Raw genomic sequence first — 14,847 nt, forward strand, 5'->3', positions numbered from 1 at the left:
AGCTCTCGTATGTTATTCATATACTATCTCAGTTTATGACTGCTCCACAGGAAGAACACTGGAATGCCGCTCTGCGAGTCGTGCGTTATTTGAAGAATAGTCCTGGACAAGGCATACTTCTTCGAGCAGATACAGAATTAAAGCTTACCGCATGGTGTGACTCATATTGGGGTTCTTGTCCGATCACGAACCGTTCTCTCACTGGCTGGTTTATTCAGTTGGGTGGTTCTCCTGTATCTTGGAAGACTAAGAAACAGGACGTTGTCTCGCGATCTTCGTGTGAAGCCGAATATAGGGCGATGGCTGACACAGTTAGTGAGCTTCTTTGGTTCAGACAGATACGTCCGGCGATGGGGATTGAATGTACCGACCCTATTGTTCTCTACTCAAATAGTTTATCTGTTATTAACTTGGCAGCTAACCTCGTTTATCACGCTCGCACCAAACATGTAGGCAATGGCTGCCATTTCATTCGTGATGAGATTATACGAGGTACGATCGCAACTAAACATGTCTCAACTAAATCACAACTTGCACACATCATGACAAAGGCGCTTGGTCGACGGGAATTTGAAGCTACAAAAAAAAAAACACCAAGTCTACAACTATTATACTGCACCCACGTAGCCGAGAAGCTATAAACAAAAAAAAAATACACTGCTGACATATCAGATAGGTCGTTTTTTTTTGAAAAAGTACATATCACATAGGTCAACACCTAAAAACAAGTACCAACCCAAAACTCTATTTCACTTCTACAAATTAACGAAATATACTGAAAATTAATTTTGATATGTACAAGGCATGAGCACTCCACCAGAAGACCTAGGGGCGGACATCCTCGGAAAACCGAAGAATATTGGGCCATATTGGGCCGTTGTATATGTTGTATGACCCGAGACTTGTATAAGGGTTTAGGGTATTTGACGTACTTGTATATATGGCAACAGCCAACGTTACTTGTGAAATAAGAAGAATTGTTATACACTACTAAACCTTTCTTGACAAAGAATCACAAGATTTTGTTTTCTGATTTGGAGTTCGGTTCTAGAGTGTCGAGGAATGATTACGTGTCTTCTTGCGGGGGCGATTATACTTGGGTTCAGAGCATCAGAACGCCATTGGAGCTAAGTTAATGGACTGAAGGAAGTTATGGGTGGACGCTTGCGCACATGCTGTTCAAAACGAGAAGTTACCAATGCGAGTGGTGGATAAGTGCTCTGCTCTGAACTTGTAAGAGCTAACAACTATGGTTCATCATCAAGCGGGGAAAACTATGTGAGAGATCGCCCAACTTCAAGATCAAGAAACACCAAAACCGACATAGGTGTTGTGACACAGATGATATAAGAGCACTGAGAGGCAAATTAGAGAATTGATGCCTCACAAAGAATCAACCACAAAAGAACAATAAAGGGAAACTGATGAAAGGATGATGTTGGGTGTTTCCAGAGTGTTCTTGAAGATTTGGTCTGGTAAAGAGAGAAGTGGAGAGATGATAAGTAACTCAGGGACTTTGAACCATGGTTCTGTTAATGATGAATCTAAGTCTCCATCCACACAAAAAAAAAAGAGCGTTAGAGAAGACAGCAGCAAGAAGGAAAAAAATGTTTCATCTTTACTTATACTATTATCATTGTGTGTGTGTTAAGATAACTACATTTTTCCACGATTTTTAAAGCAAGTAATATTTCATCTTCACGTTAAGTCTTTAATTTTTTTTTATGTAACTTTGTACTTAATGTACTAGATCAATCTTTAGTGTAGAATATATAAGCAGGCAACAATCATTTTCGTTATAATTTTGTTTAATTTTAAATATCACATTACATTAATATAGCAGTAACCTGCACCAAGTCTGATTCTCCATCCGATTGGGTATTTAAATCTTACGGCTTTGTTTTCTATCTGGTCTCGAGCACAATATCATGTTTCTTGTGCGTGCATGGGTCCATGAATGGCCTGCGTGAGTCTCATGGTACCATCTGTATATACCCTTATGTTCACTTTCCCATTATCTGCTCAAAGAGATATACCCGCTTGCGGATAACAAGAGAGGATCACAAGTTCTAAGTGAGTTCTTCTTTGCTTACACTTCTTTTAAAGAAAATTATTTGCTTACACTTTCTCTATGTTTTTGGGTTTAGGTGTAACTTTTGTTGATTATAGTTTGTTTTAATGTCATGTTTCAGAGGATGAACAAGCACTAGATTATAAGCTTCTCTTTTCCGGACTACAATTTCGAAAGCTTCACTCTCGGATATGTTCTGGTTTAACAAACTCTTTCCTCCTTCATTATTCAGAAGGAAATCAAAACTGAAATATTTGAGATAATAAGAATGAGAAGTTTGATTAGATAGGAATTATATACTCTCATTCAATACAGCCAACACTGAAAATATTAAAAAGTTTAGTTACTTCCTTTAGGTTTAGTCTTCGAAGAGGAAAACAATTTTCTGTAACATTTGTATGCAGTCTGGTTCTTCTTAATATCCAGATTATTAATGGTTACGCTACATTTAAGTAATTTTTTTTTTGATAATCCAGGTAATCCGGACACCCCGGAGGGAACCCGACTAACGCCTAAGTTTTTTGATATGATAGGATATGAAACTCAAGTAAATTTCTGCTAGAAATGTAATACTTTACTAATTTATAACACTATTAATTTATAATAATATTTTCAAATAGCATGAACAAAATTTTCAACAATTTTTTTTTATAAAAAGTTCAACAAATGCTAAATAATTTACAAAACATAATTAGTAAACCAGTAAAAACTAAAGATAATTTCATTATAAATTAAAAATTTAATATAAACTGAAACAAATATATATTATAAAATATCATTATTGTTACATAGTGTATACTATTTATTATTTATGACACTATTGAAACTATTTATATATTACTTTAAAATATAAATTCTTATAACTTTATCACATTACCATTGATTTTCAATTGTTTTTGCTTGGAGGTGGGTGCATTAATTTATTATTGTGAAAAGTTAGTTATTGTAATAATATTAAAATCTAATACTCTTAGAAATTAAACAAAATTATTTATTCTTATTTTAGATTTCTTTCAACTATATCAAATTGAAATAGAAATCAAATAGCAAAATATAAATCATTGCATTTTCATTGAACTTTTAATCTAATAATTTTGTGTTCTCAAACAAAAAAAAATGTTAGTTGTCTTTTCAACTCAAATCAATAAAATTTATTAAAATTTAAAATATAAATACATTTATTATTTTCAGTATGAAGTAAAATTCAAATATTTTATAAAACTAAACTATATTTTAATATAAAATAATTTTAGTGTAAACTCACCCATCCGTAGGACAGGCCAACCCCTAGTAATATATATATATATATAAAACCCAAAGAACATTTTCAATTCGGATTGAAACACACCGAAATTCGTCAAGCGAAAATAAAATTTGCCAAAAATAAAAAGACAAATCGTTCCATTGATCGAAAATTATTATACAAACAAAAAGATAACTCATATCATCCTTCTGAAAGATTGAAGGTGAATGAAAAAGTATCGAACAGATCTCCCTCTGAAAGGGAGGAGAGCCCCTCATTTAGGGCACGACTGGTGTAACTGTAATAGTTACGAGCGTTTGCGGATGCGAGTGGTTGCAGTTTTAAACGTTATTAAAAAATTTGTGCGACTGGTATTACGTTTAGAAATTACTGCATTTACGGGATACTTATGAATAATTAACTACCAAATGCAGCAATAGTTAAATAATAAATTAACAATATTTACATTTTATAGAATTATAATATATTAAAAAGTATATTATCATAATAAATATAAAAATATGTTTATAAAAATTATATTATTAAATTTTTAAAAGATTATAAAAAATATTTTATAAAAAATTTATAATATAAATTAAAATAATATATATGTATATATATATTAGTATTTCTATTATTTCAATTAAAAATATTAATAAAATATTTTTATTTTTATATTTATATAGTTTTAAAAATATATATTTTACCGTCATGTAACCGTCTGCAACGCAAAACGGTAGCTCGAACCATCTCTTGAATTTAAGAGGTTTAGAGCGGTTTGAAATGATTTATAGCGTTTTTTGTGATTGTTCCAAAACGCATAACCGATATTAACCACAAAAATTGTGTTTGTGGATATCGAAGAAATCAGTTATGATTTTAGTTGGTATTTAATAAAATTATTGAAAATTATAATGTATAACTAGGTTATAATTCGCGCCTTGCGCAAAATGAACATTATATATATAAAAATCATTTTATGTATTATATTTTTTTACATATTATGAAATAAAAATATATATTGAATAATTTAAAAGTCATTAATTATACATATATAATTATATTGGTGCAAACATATAAATAAAGTTTATTAATCCAAACAATATTTTTCTTCTATTTGGTATGATATATAATTAAATTTAAATGATATTTACATACATATCATATATTTTTAATATTAATATATATTAAATGATGTTTTTTATTCGTATGTTTTTTTAGAGAAGTTCCTTAGGATAGTTTTTTTTTTTTTTTGACAGCAAACAATTTACAAACTTATATTGACTCTGTAAACCAAATTGGAAACTCTGCATCCATGTGTACGACGAAAGATGGTTGATGCCGGGCACTGCGTGCTAAGCTATCCGCCTTTTGGTTCGCCGTCTTTTGTACATGAACGATGTCTGAGTTGAGAAAACTGCTCCTCAAAAGCTTAATATCTTCTAGATAGGGTCCAAATGCTGGCAATTCCTCGGGTTCCGAAACCATCTTCACCAACTGAGAACAATCCTTTGCAAACGTAACATGAACCTGTCTTAAACTCTTCATACATTCCATTGCCCATATCAATGCCTCCATCTCCGAATGGAGAGGTGATAAACATGCACGGACATTTCGTGCGCCGAACAAACCATCAAAGCCTGATAAAGTACTATACCAGCCTTGCCCTGAGAACAAATCCTTATCTTTCCACGAGCCGTCTGTAAAACACCATCTTCCTGAATTCGTTTGAATGGAATTAATATGTATATCTGGTGCCACTCGCTGATCCCTTATAACCTGAGCCTCAGCCCAAAGTGTTAATTCCAGTTCAGCTGTTTTGAGGGTATCCCTCGGATCAATATCAATATTGCTAAAAACCTTATTATTCCGACCTTAGGATAGTTTTTTCGTTTATTTTCACAGACATAGCCTTCAATAAAGAAAATGACCGAAATAAGTTTTATTAAAGAATAAAAATACATTTTTACCCTAGGGTTAACTAATATAGACTTAGGGTTTATAGTTAAAGGGCGGAGCTTTGGGGATAAGGTTTCAAATTTTAAAAAATAAAAAATAAATATTAAAATTTTCAAAATAATAAAGGGCTATTTGATCATTTTCTTTCTTGAGGGCTATTTTTGTTACAAAAACTTAAAAATAACTATTTTTGTGACAAAAACTTAAAAATGGTTATTTGAGAGAATTGCCATTTGTTTTATCATTTGTAATTTTTATATAAAAACTTTAAATTACTTATAACAAAATTTTCATTGTGGGACTAATAGTTTTAGTAATTTATAACTTAAAAAAATTAAGTTGTCAATATTTGTTCAAAGTTTTATCAAAAAAAATGTTCAAATTAAATTTCTAAATTAAAATATTTTTTTTATTTTTATGGTAAAAACGATATAACAGTTTTAGTAATTTATAGTTATTTTTTTAAAATTCAAAAAATAACATAAACAGAAAAATATATTTTTTTTATTATATGGTTAGTATGGTTGTTTAATTTATTTTAAAATTTAAAAACTATGATAGAAGAGATATTAATTTTTATCAAATCTTATTCAAAATTATTAATTGTTATATATACTTTAGCCACAATAGGCAATTCAGTAACTTTTATTTAAGGAAATAATGAAGAACATTAATAATGAATTTATAGGTAGTTTAATTATATTTTTGATCAACATGGTTATTTTAATAAAAAAAAAATATTATATATCTAGATGAACCAATGTATACCTATAAAGATTCTAAAAATTATTTATTAGAAAAATTTCTTATGATAGCACTAAAAAAGTTTTTGTCACAAATATAGTTCATAAGGATCCAAATGACCAAAATATTTTATTAATAGGTGTGTTTTTGGGTTTAGGTTTAGAATTTAGGGTTTAAGGTTTATGATTTAGAGTTTAGGGTTTAGAGTCAAAGGGTGGGGTTTTGGGATAGAATTTCAATTTTTAAAAACTAAAAAAATATTAAAATTTTTAAAATAAAAAAGTGTATTTTGGTCATTTGTTTTTGAAGTTTATTTTTTGTGACAAAAACTTAAAAATGTCTATTTGAGAGAATTACCCGTATTATAATAATGATTAGAAAAATTAGTAAATTACCGTGAGAAATTTCATAGGATAGACCTAAAAAAGTGTTTGTCACAAATATAGACTATAAAAATAAAAATAATAAAAATAAATTTAAATGTTTTATCAAAAAAAGTAAATATACATTTATAATTATAAAGTTAATTAATCTAGATTTTAAGGTTTGGAGATAAGGGGTGAGGTTTAGGGTTTAGGATTCAAGGTTTAGGGTTTAGGGTTTATTATTTAATGTTTAGGGTTTAGAGTCGAGGAGGGGAGTTTTGGGGATATGATTTTAAATTTTTAAGAATATAAAAAAATTAAAATTTTCAAAATAAAAAATGCTATTTTAGTTATTTTAATTTTGGAGGTGTATTGTTGTTTAAAATAAAAAAAATAAAATAAAAAGCTATTTTTCCAAATCGAAGGTCCTTGGCTTCTTACACTGAGATCTAGTTCTTGAGGTCTGTGTCCTTGTCCAATTACTTTGTCTTTCTTCACATCCTCAAACCCACCCTAATACTCCTCAAATTATCACTCTCTTAGATTAGGGATCCAAGTCGGAACCCTAATTTGAATCGTCTTGATTTCGATCAGTTGTGTGCAAAGGGAGGAAACATGGATTCCGACTCAACCGTGCCACTGAGCGAGCGCCCGGAGTGGTCTGACGTTGTCCCGTTGACTCAGGACGATGGTCCGAACCCGGTGGTTCGGATCGCTTACAAGGAAGACTTCCGCGAGACGATGGATTACTTCCGGGCGATTTACCGCTCCGACGAGCGTTCTGCTCGCGCGCTGCGACTCACGGAAGAAGCTCTCCGCTTAAACTCGGGCAACTACACCGTAACTGATCCTTCTTCTTTTGCCCTAGTACTACTGTTCTTAAAGAGTTGGATTTGATTAGATTGTAACTTTTTGAAGGTGTGGCACTTCAGGCGCTTAGTACTCGAGGAGCTTAATAACGACTTGTATGAAGAGCTCAAGTTCATCGAAAGCATTGCTGAGGATAACTCTAAGAACTACCAGTTGTGGTAAAAAGTTCATACCTTTTTTGTCTCTTTGGTTTGTTCATGAAAGTTCTTTCAATAGTGTCTTTAGAATTTTAAACATGTGTTCCTTTGTTCATGCTTCTCTAGATTTAGATGAAAATTCTTTAGTGTTAGCTTATCTGATGCTTTAAGTAAGTTAACAACCTTCGTTTGTTTGCTTTGATTTTTGATGATCAATGGTTCTGCTCTAACTTTTTTCCTTTTGTTCTAGGCATCATCGACGATGGGTTGCAGAGAAACTGGGTCCTGATGTTGCAGGAAAGGAACTTGAGTTTACTCGGAGGGTACTATCACTTGATGCCAAGCATTATCATGCTTGGTCACATAGGCAGGTTTGTCATCTCAAAACATAATATAACTCACTCACTTGATGATGTTTATAGTATTATCTTTTTGCTTGATTTGGGAAACAATGTACATTATCATGCTTAATCACATAGGCAGGTTTTTTAATCTCAGAACCTTGTTTAAAGAACTTACTATGGATGTTATCATCTTTGCTTGATGTTGGGAAACAATCTGCAGTGGGCGCTACAAGCATTAGGAGGATGGGAAAATGAGCTTAACTACTGCCACGAGCTCCTTGAAGCTGACGTCTTTAACAACTCTGCATGGAATCAGGTAAATATGATTCATCAATACACATGCTAAATTATGTTTCCCAAATTATCATTGGCAATTCAGTCTTCTTTTTAAATCTTGCAGAGGTATTACGTTATAACTAGATCACCTTCGTTGGGAGGCCTAGAAGCCATGAGAGAATCTGAAGTAAGCTACACAGTCAAAGCCATTTTAGCAAATCCCGGGAACGAGAGCTCTTGGAGGTACCTGAAAGCCCTTTACAAAGACGACACAGAGTCTTGGATTAGTGATCCAAGTGTTTCCTCAGTCTGTTTGAAAGTTCTCTCACGCACGGACTGCTTCCATGGATTCGCTCTGAGCACCCTTTTGGATCTTCTGTGCGATGGGTTGAGACCAACCAACGAGCATAGAGACTCGGTGAAAGCTCTAGCTAATGAAGAACCAGAGACTAACTTGGCCAATTTGGTGTGTACCATTCTGTGTCGTGTTGATCCTATAAGAGCTAACTATTGGGCATGGAGGAAGAGCAAGATTACAGTGGCAATATAACCACACTTGAGAAAGTTATTTATTTTTACGTTTTAATCTACTGCTTTTTTCATGAAACATGATGCATCAAAACAAATCTCGATTTCTCGGCTTCCCTTTTTATCAATGCAAAATCTAATGACTAACCTGCAGTATTGGGTTTTGGAAAATTCGAACCCGGTTTCAGCATATAAAAACATCCAATCGCCGTTTGGGATGGATTCCGGGTCAAAATATGATTGTTGGACATGAAGGGAGAATGTGGTCACGTAATTGCTTTGTCTTTTCTGTGTGTTGTTGTATATGACAGAATGTGTGGTGTTTGTGATATGTGAATGGTCAGACTTGTAACCCTTGAAAAGATACGAGTAAAACAAAATTGACAATTAGCAATTCAAAGAAGAAAAGTATCAAAAGTTCAAAACCAAAGTCTAATACTCCTTTCAAACATAAAAAATAAAAATTAATACTCCTTTCTTTCTGGATCGGTATATCTAATTTGTCTGCTCAGTTCTCTAATCCTTTCCCAAACTTGTCACAAAAGGGTGTCATAAAATCTTGGGGAAATACTTTTAACCTTTTATTCCTTAGCGCATATCCATGCATTCCTTAATGGACGACTTCCGCATGGTATTATATGCATAGACCCAAATCTATGTAGAAAATAATGCATAAATCATTATTTTCATGACGCAAGTTACAACAATTCATATAAATTAACTTGGACGGTGATATATGGTGTTTTTTACATCTTGTATATATGTTTTTTAATTGGTTTTCAAGTCTTTATCGAGTCTTTCTAGTCTTTTTCGAGTCATTACAGGTTTGGAGTTACATTCAATGAGAGATGGACTAGCTGGAACAAAAGAATTAGAAAGAACCCGAATTGAAGTCTTTCACGAGCGGAACAACCTTGCAGGCTGTTCTCGAGCGTGCGGAGCAACCCGAGTGTATGTTCCTGCGGGAGAGATTTTTATGGAAACTTTTAATATTTCGGTATTTGCCCTAATCATCCCAATTTTATTTCCTGCATCCAGAGACCTGCATATATCTTTTTTTTTATTTTCTATTATTTTACTACACTAGTTTTTGAGAAGAAATCAAACTCTAAGTTCCATTGTTGCGATTTCATATCTCGTAAAGGGAGAAGGATCTCGACATTCTTGAGAAGATTCCTGAACCCTATCTTATTTATTTATTGATCCAACATGTTTTCTTCATCTATTGTCTCTGTGATTTCTCTGTTTATGGCTGAGTAGTCACTTGTTAGGTTTAGGGTGTTAGGGATCATGGATCAATGAGTTAGACACAAATAGAATTATTGTTCTTTGATATCTTTATCTATTGATATACTTACTGCTTGTGTTAAATTGGCCATTCAACATCTGATCATAGGTTTAATCTAATCATCAAAAGTATCTTAAATTGCTGGAAAAAGCATAGATATGCGATTTGTCCTTAGCCAACGAAAGCTGATGTTAAGGCAAATCGTGAACCAATTGAATCTGAGCTTAATATTTGTCATCATTCTCTGATCCAAACGACAGTTTAGGCATTAGGGTTGCTTGATAAATTGGTAAACACCACGACAATAGGTTTATAAATTGTTCAAGTTCTAGATTGGCTCGTATTGTCTTCCTGAATAGTTGTGTGGCTCATGGTCCTAAGTATCCCAATGAATCACCATGAACCTAGCTCTCTTAATCATCTGAAAACCTTAAACGAATTTGTTACTTTCTTGTTACGATACCTTAATCTCAAAACCCATCATTGTTTTAGCTAAGTATTGATCCCATAGAGATAAAGTGTAATCGTTGGTCTCTGTGGATTCGATCCTAAAATGGTAACTCGACATACCATTCAATTGTGGTAGTGTGCACATCAGGTTAATTGGTGTGCGTATACACGTAATATTAGGACGACTATTTGCATAAGCACTACAAGAAAACAGCGATATTCTGACGGACATTCTGACGGAAAATGAAATCCTCGGAATATCTCGAGGAATTTCCGAAGAAATTCTGAGGAAACACAAAATTTGGTTTCCTCGGAATTTCCTCGGAATATACCGACGGAATTCCGAGGAAATATCAATCCGTCGGAATATTCCGCGGAAATTCCGAGGAAATATGTGTTCCTCGGAAAAAACCGATGAATTCTGAGGAAATATTATAGACGTTGGAGAGCCGTTGGGGGATTTTACAAAATTCCGAGGAAATTTCGACGAACTAGCCGTTGGCGTCGGAATTCCGTCGGAATTTCCTCGGTCTGTCGGCAGGATTTAAACTATAAATACAAGCACTCCTCTTCCTCTTCATTCACTCCATATCTTCATCCTCCCTCTTACTCTATTTACACACGAATTTGATTCATAAAAAATATGTCTTCTTCAAATTATTTTCGTTCTTGGATCGATCGACCTCATTTGGATCCGAACACGAGATTTCTTACGGAAGAATACCAACGAGGTATAACCGAATTCATGGGGTTAGTTCACCGACAACCGGAAGCAAAAACAAGTATGTTAAGATGTCCTTGCTCTAATTGTAAAAATAGAAAGGTTATTAAAGAGTGGGATGTTTGGACTCATCTATATTTGAGTGGGTTTACACGAAGTTACAAAATTTGGTATCATCATGGGGAAACTGATTATGAACATGGTAGTACTAGCGAACCTCAGCCAGCGGTTAGATTAGAAGAACCAATTAGAACGGATGTAGATTATGGTGTAGGTACTGAGCAGATGGTAAATGATCATTTTAGAGGGGAAGATTTACCCAATGCAGAAGCTAGGAGATTTTATGATATGTTGGATGCTGGAAAGCAACCATTGTACGAAGGTTGCAGAGATGGTCATTCAGCTTTATCATCTGCTACAAGATTGATGGGCATTAAAACAGATTATAATTTGGCTGAAGACTGTGTGGATGCGATTGCTGATTTTGTAAAAGGTATTCTACCCGAGGATAATGTAGCTCCTGGTTCATACTACGAGGTTCAGAAACTCGTAGCTGGTCTTGGTTTATCGTATCAGGTAATAGATGTATGCAGCGACAACTGCATGATTTATTGGAGGGCGGATGAACAGCGGGTTACATGCAAATTTTGTGGAAAGCCTCATTATAAAGATACGAGTGGAAGAGTTCCAGTGCCATATAAAAGGATGTGGTATTTACCTTTGACGGAAAGGTTGCAGAGGTTGTATCTATCTGAACGCACAGCGCAACCAATGAGATGGCATGCGGAGCACTCAACAGATGGTGAGATCAGACATCCTTCAGATGCAAAAGCGTGGAAGCATTTCCAATCAAAGTATCCCGACTTTGCGTATGAAAGAAGAAATGTCTACCTTGGATTATGTACTGATGGTTTCAGTCCGTTTGGCAAGAGTGGAAGACAATATTCTCTATGGCCCGTCATTCTTACACCATACAACCTCCCCCCAAACTTGTGCTTGCGACGAGAGTTTTTGTTTCTCTCGATTCTCGTTCCCGGACCAGAGCATCCTAAGAGATCACTTGATGTGTTTCTTCAGCCACTAATATATGAGTTGCAACAACTATGGGCTCAAGGTGCTGAAACATACGATGTTTCGTGTAAAGAAAACTTTCAAATGCGGACAGTACTAATGTGGACAATAAGTGATTTTCCAGCATATGATATGTTGTCTGGATGGACAACGCATGGAAGGATATCATGTCCATATTGTCAAGATAACACTGATGCTTTCCAACTAAAACACGGAAGGAAAACGTGTTGGTTTGACTGTCACAGGAGATTCCTACCACCTGATCATCCATATCGTAGGAGTAGGAATTTGTTTACGAAGAACAAGAGGGTGTTTGACAGTCCACCTCCGGAAATTTGTGGGAAAGATTTGAAGATACAACTAAGAGATTTTGGTGCAGAAAGGACGCCAGAAGTCGGTGGACATGAGCGTTTTCCGGTAGATGCTGTTGGAGAACTACATAACTGGCACAAAAAAAGTATTTTCTGGGATCTGCCATACTGGGAGGATCATCTGCTAAGGCATAATTTAGATGTCATGCATATTGAGAAGAACTTTTTTGACAATCTCATGAACACGATCCTTAATGTTCAAGGTAAAACAAAGGATAATTTGAAGTCAAGACTGGATTTAGTCGATATATGTGCTCGTTCAGAACTTCATGTTGATGAAAATGGTAGGGCTCCTTTTCCCATATACCGACTTGATGCAGAGGGAAAAGATGCGTTCTTTGATTGGATTTCAAACGATGTGGAATTTCCAGACGGTTACGCATCAAATTTGCGTAACTGTATCGACAGAAAGGAAGGAAAGTTTACTGGCTTGAAAAGCCACGATTGCCATGTAATGATGCAACGCCTCCTTCCGTTCACCTTCAAGGAACTATTATCACGAAATGTTCATGAAGCAATTGCAGGAATAAGTGGTTTCTTCCGCGATTTATGCACAAGATCAGTGACTCTTGAAGGTATTGAAAAGTTGAAAACTAACATAGCCGTGATTCAGTGCAACCTTGAGAAGATATTTCCTCCCTCATTTTTTGATGTTATGGAGCATCTTGTTATTCACCTGGCAAGAGAATTGGAACTTGGTGGTCCTGTGCAGTATAGATGGATGTATCTGTATGAGCGGTATATGTTCCATTTGAAGAAGATGGTGAAAAATTTAAGTAGGGTGGAAGGTTCTATAGTCGCACAGATGATCAATGAAGAAACTTCAAACTTTGCCGAGTACTACTTTCCAGCAGAAGTTCAGACCAAAAACAGAAGACCTGCTCGGCATGATGATAGAGGCGAACGGGCAACATATCATGTTACGGTTCCAGACATTTTCACAGACGTTGGACGACTTAGCGGAAAACCAAAGGACCGTCGACTTACTGAGCAGGAGCGCAGTAATTTGCAAACATATTTGCTCACCAACTGCGAAGACGTTCTTCAATATGAGAGGTAAATAAATGAGCTTACAAATTTTTATTTTAACAAGTTGAAATTTAAATCTTAATTAATTACATTATTGTCATCATATACAGGATTTTCATGGCAGAAAAGCGGTTCGAGTATAGATACGCCACAGAGGACGAACTAGAAGAAATGAAGCAGAGAGAATTTACTGGATGGATGTTTACTTATGTGAGTGCTTTAAACAAATTAAAATATATTTTATCACATATTTATACTAATTCACATTTATTGATATAACATATATATATATGTGCTATTAATAGGTGTCTGCTGGTTTGGCCAGAGGTGAAACATTTGACGATTGGATACGTGAGATGGTCGTTGGACCAAACTTTGTTGTGAAGTCATATCCGAGATTTTGTACTCGAGGATATGCATTCACAACTCAGAAGAGGAGACGTTCGAGTACGACTTATGATGATGGCGTTTGTTCTGCATCAGGAGATGATGTATACTACGGACACATACATGAGATTTTGGAAATCAAGTATTTGGGCATGGTTGGATTGCGCTGTACTGTTTTCTGAGGAAATTCCGAGGAACACTTGATATAACCTCTTTCCTCGGATATTAGTTATTTGGTTTATCTAGCAAGACAAAGCAGAATAAGAATTAAAAACTACTCAAAACACAACCAAATAAAACGAAGAAACCGTGTAAAAGATATACGAACGCATAATTAAGAAAAAAAACAAAAAAAAAACTAAGTTCAATACTAAGTTCAAAATTAACCGAAAAAAACATAGCTCATACTCCTCGTCTCCTGCTCCAGATGTTCCTGCATCGTTGGGTCTCTTGGACCTCTTTCTTACCCTGTGTGTACCACTCGAACCCGAACCAGAGCTGGATGGAGAGTTGTCCCGATGAACTACATCATCCTTTTGGCAACGACACGGCCTGATACGTGAAATGGCAGCCCAGATCTTGTGTAGCATGTCGTTGTTTGTCTTTATGCTCTGATCTCTCCAATGTTGTTGCTGGCGCGAAGTGGCGTTCGGTGGAAGCTCTTGCAGCTTGTACTGGCTGGAGTCTGATGGGAGTAGCTGATGGGGTTGTGAATCATCTGGAATGGCTTGTGCAGCCTCATCTTCTCCTTCATCATCATCCACGGCCTTGCCTTTGGTCTGATATTTTGGCGTGAAGAAGGATGGCTTGTCTACTAGTGCGGTAGCAGGGGGTAGGAACTCAACTGCAACCTCTGAAAGTAGAGCAGTCAGGCCGATCTGAGGCAGGTGGCAGTAGAGTGTATTCTTCGCTCGGTCCTGGAATACGTAGATGTAAGGACTATCCCGATGGATCCTCGAGTGGGGACCAGCTATGAACTCCTTACTTACTAGA

General features: G+C 35.1%; 1 protein-coding gene across 1 annotated transcript; it reads left to right on the top strand.

Moving 5' to 3' along the window:
• The first annotated feature begins 6,797 nt into the window (after positions 1-6,797).
• Positions 6,798-8,690, top strand: LOC106322984 (protein farnesyltransferase/geranylgeranyltransferase type-1 subunit alpha). The gene is made up of 5 exons (XM_013761135.1): positions 6,798-7,222; positions 7,301-7,410; positions 7,640-7,760; positions 7,954-8,049; positions 8,134-8,690. The coding sequence occupies exons 1-5, from the start codon at positions 6,998-7,000 to the stop codon at positions 8,557-8,559; spliced, it is 978 nt and encodes a 325-aa protein (XP_013616589.1). The 5' UTR covers positions 6,798-6,997; the 3' UTR covers positions 8,560-8,690.
• The last annotated feature ends 6,157 nt before the right edge of the window (positions 8,691-14,847 follow it).

This window comes from Brassica oleracea, chromosome C1, assembly GCF_000695525.1.
Source record: "Brassica oleracea var. oleracea cultivar TO1000 chromosome C1, BOL, whole genome shotgun sequence".
Taxonomy (NCBI): domain Eukaryota; kingdom Viridiplantae; phylum Streptophyta; class Magnoliopsida; order Brassicales; family Brassicaceae; genus Brassica; species Brassica oleracea.

What these genes read in the sequence shown, in the direction of transcription:
- LOC106322984 (XM_013761135.1), top strand. Translation starts at nt 6,998, where the DNA reads ATGGATTCCGACTCAACCGTGCCACTGAGCGAGCGCCCGGAGTGGTCT. An exon ending in TCTAAGAACTACCAGTTGTG is followed by an intron (nt 7,411 to 7,639) that starts GTAAAAAGTTCA and finishes CTTTTGTTCTAG; the next exon opens with GCATCATCGACGATGGGTTG. An exon ending in ACAACTCTGCATGGAATCAG is followed by an intron (nt 8,050 to 8,133) that starts GTAAATATGATT and finishes TAAATCTTGCAG; the next exon opens with AGGTATTACGTTATAACTAG.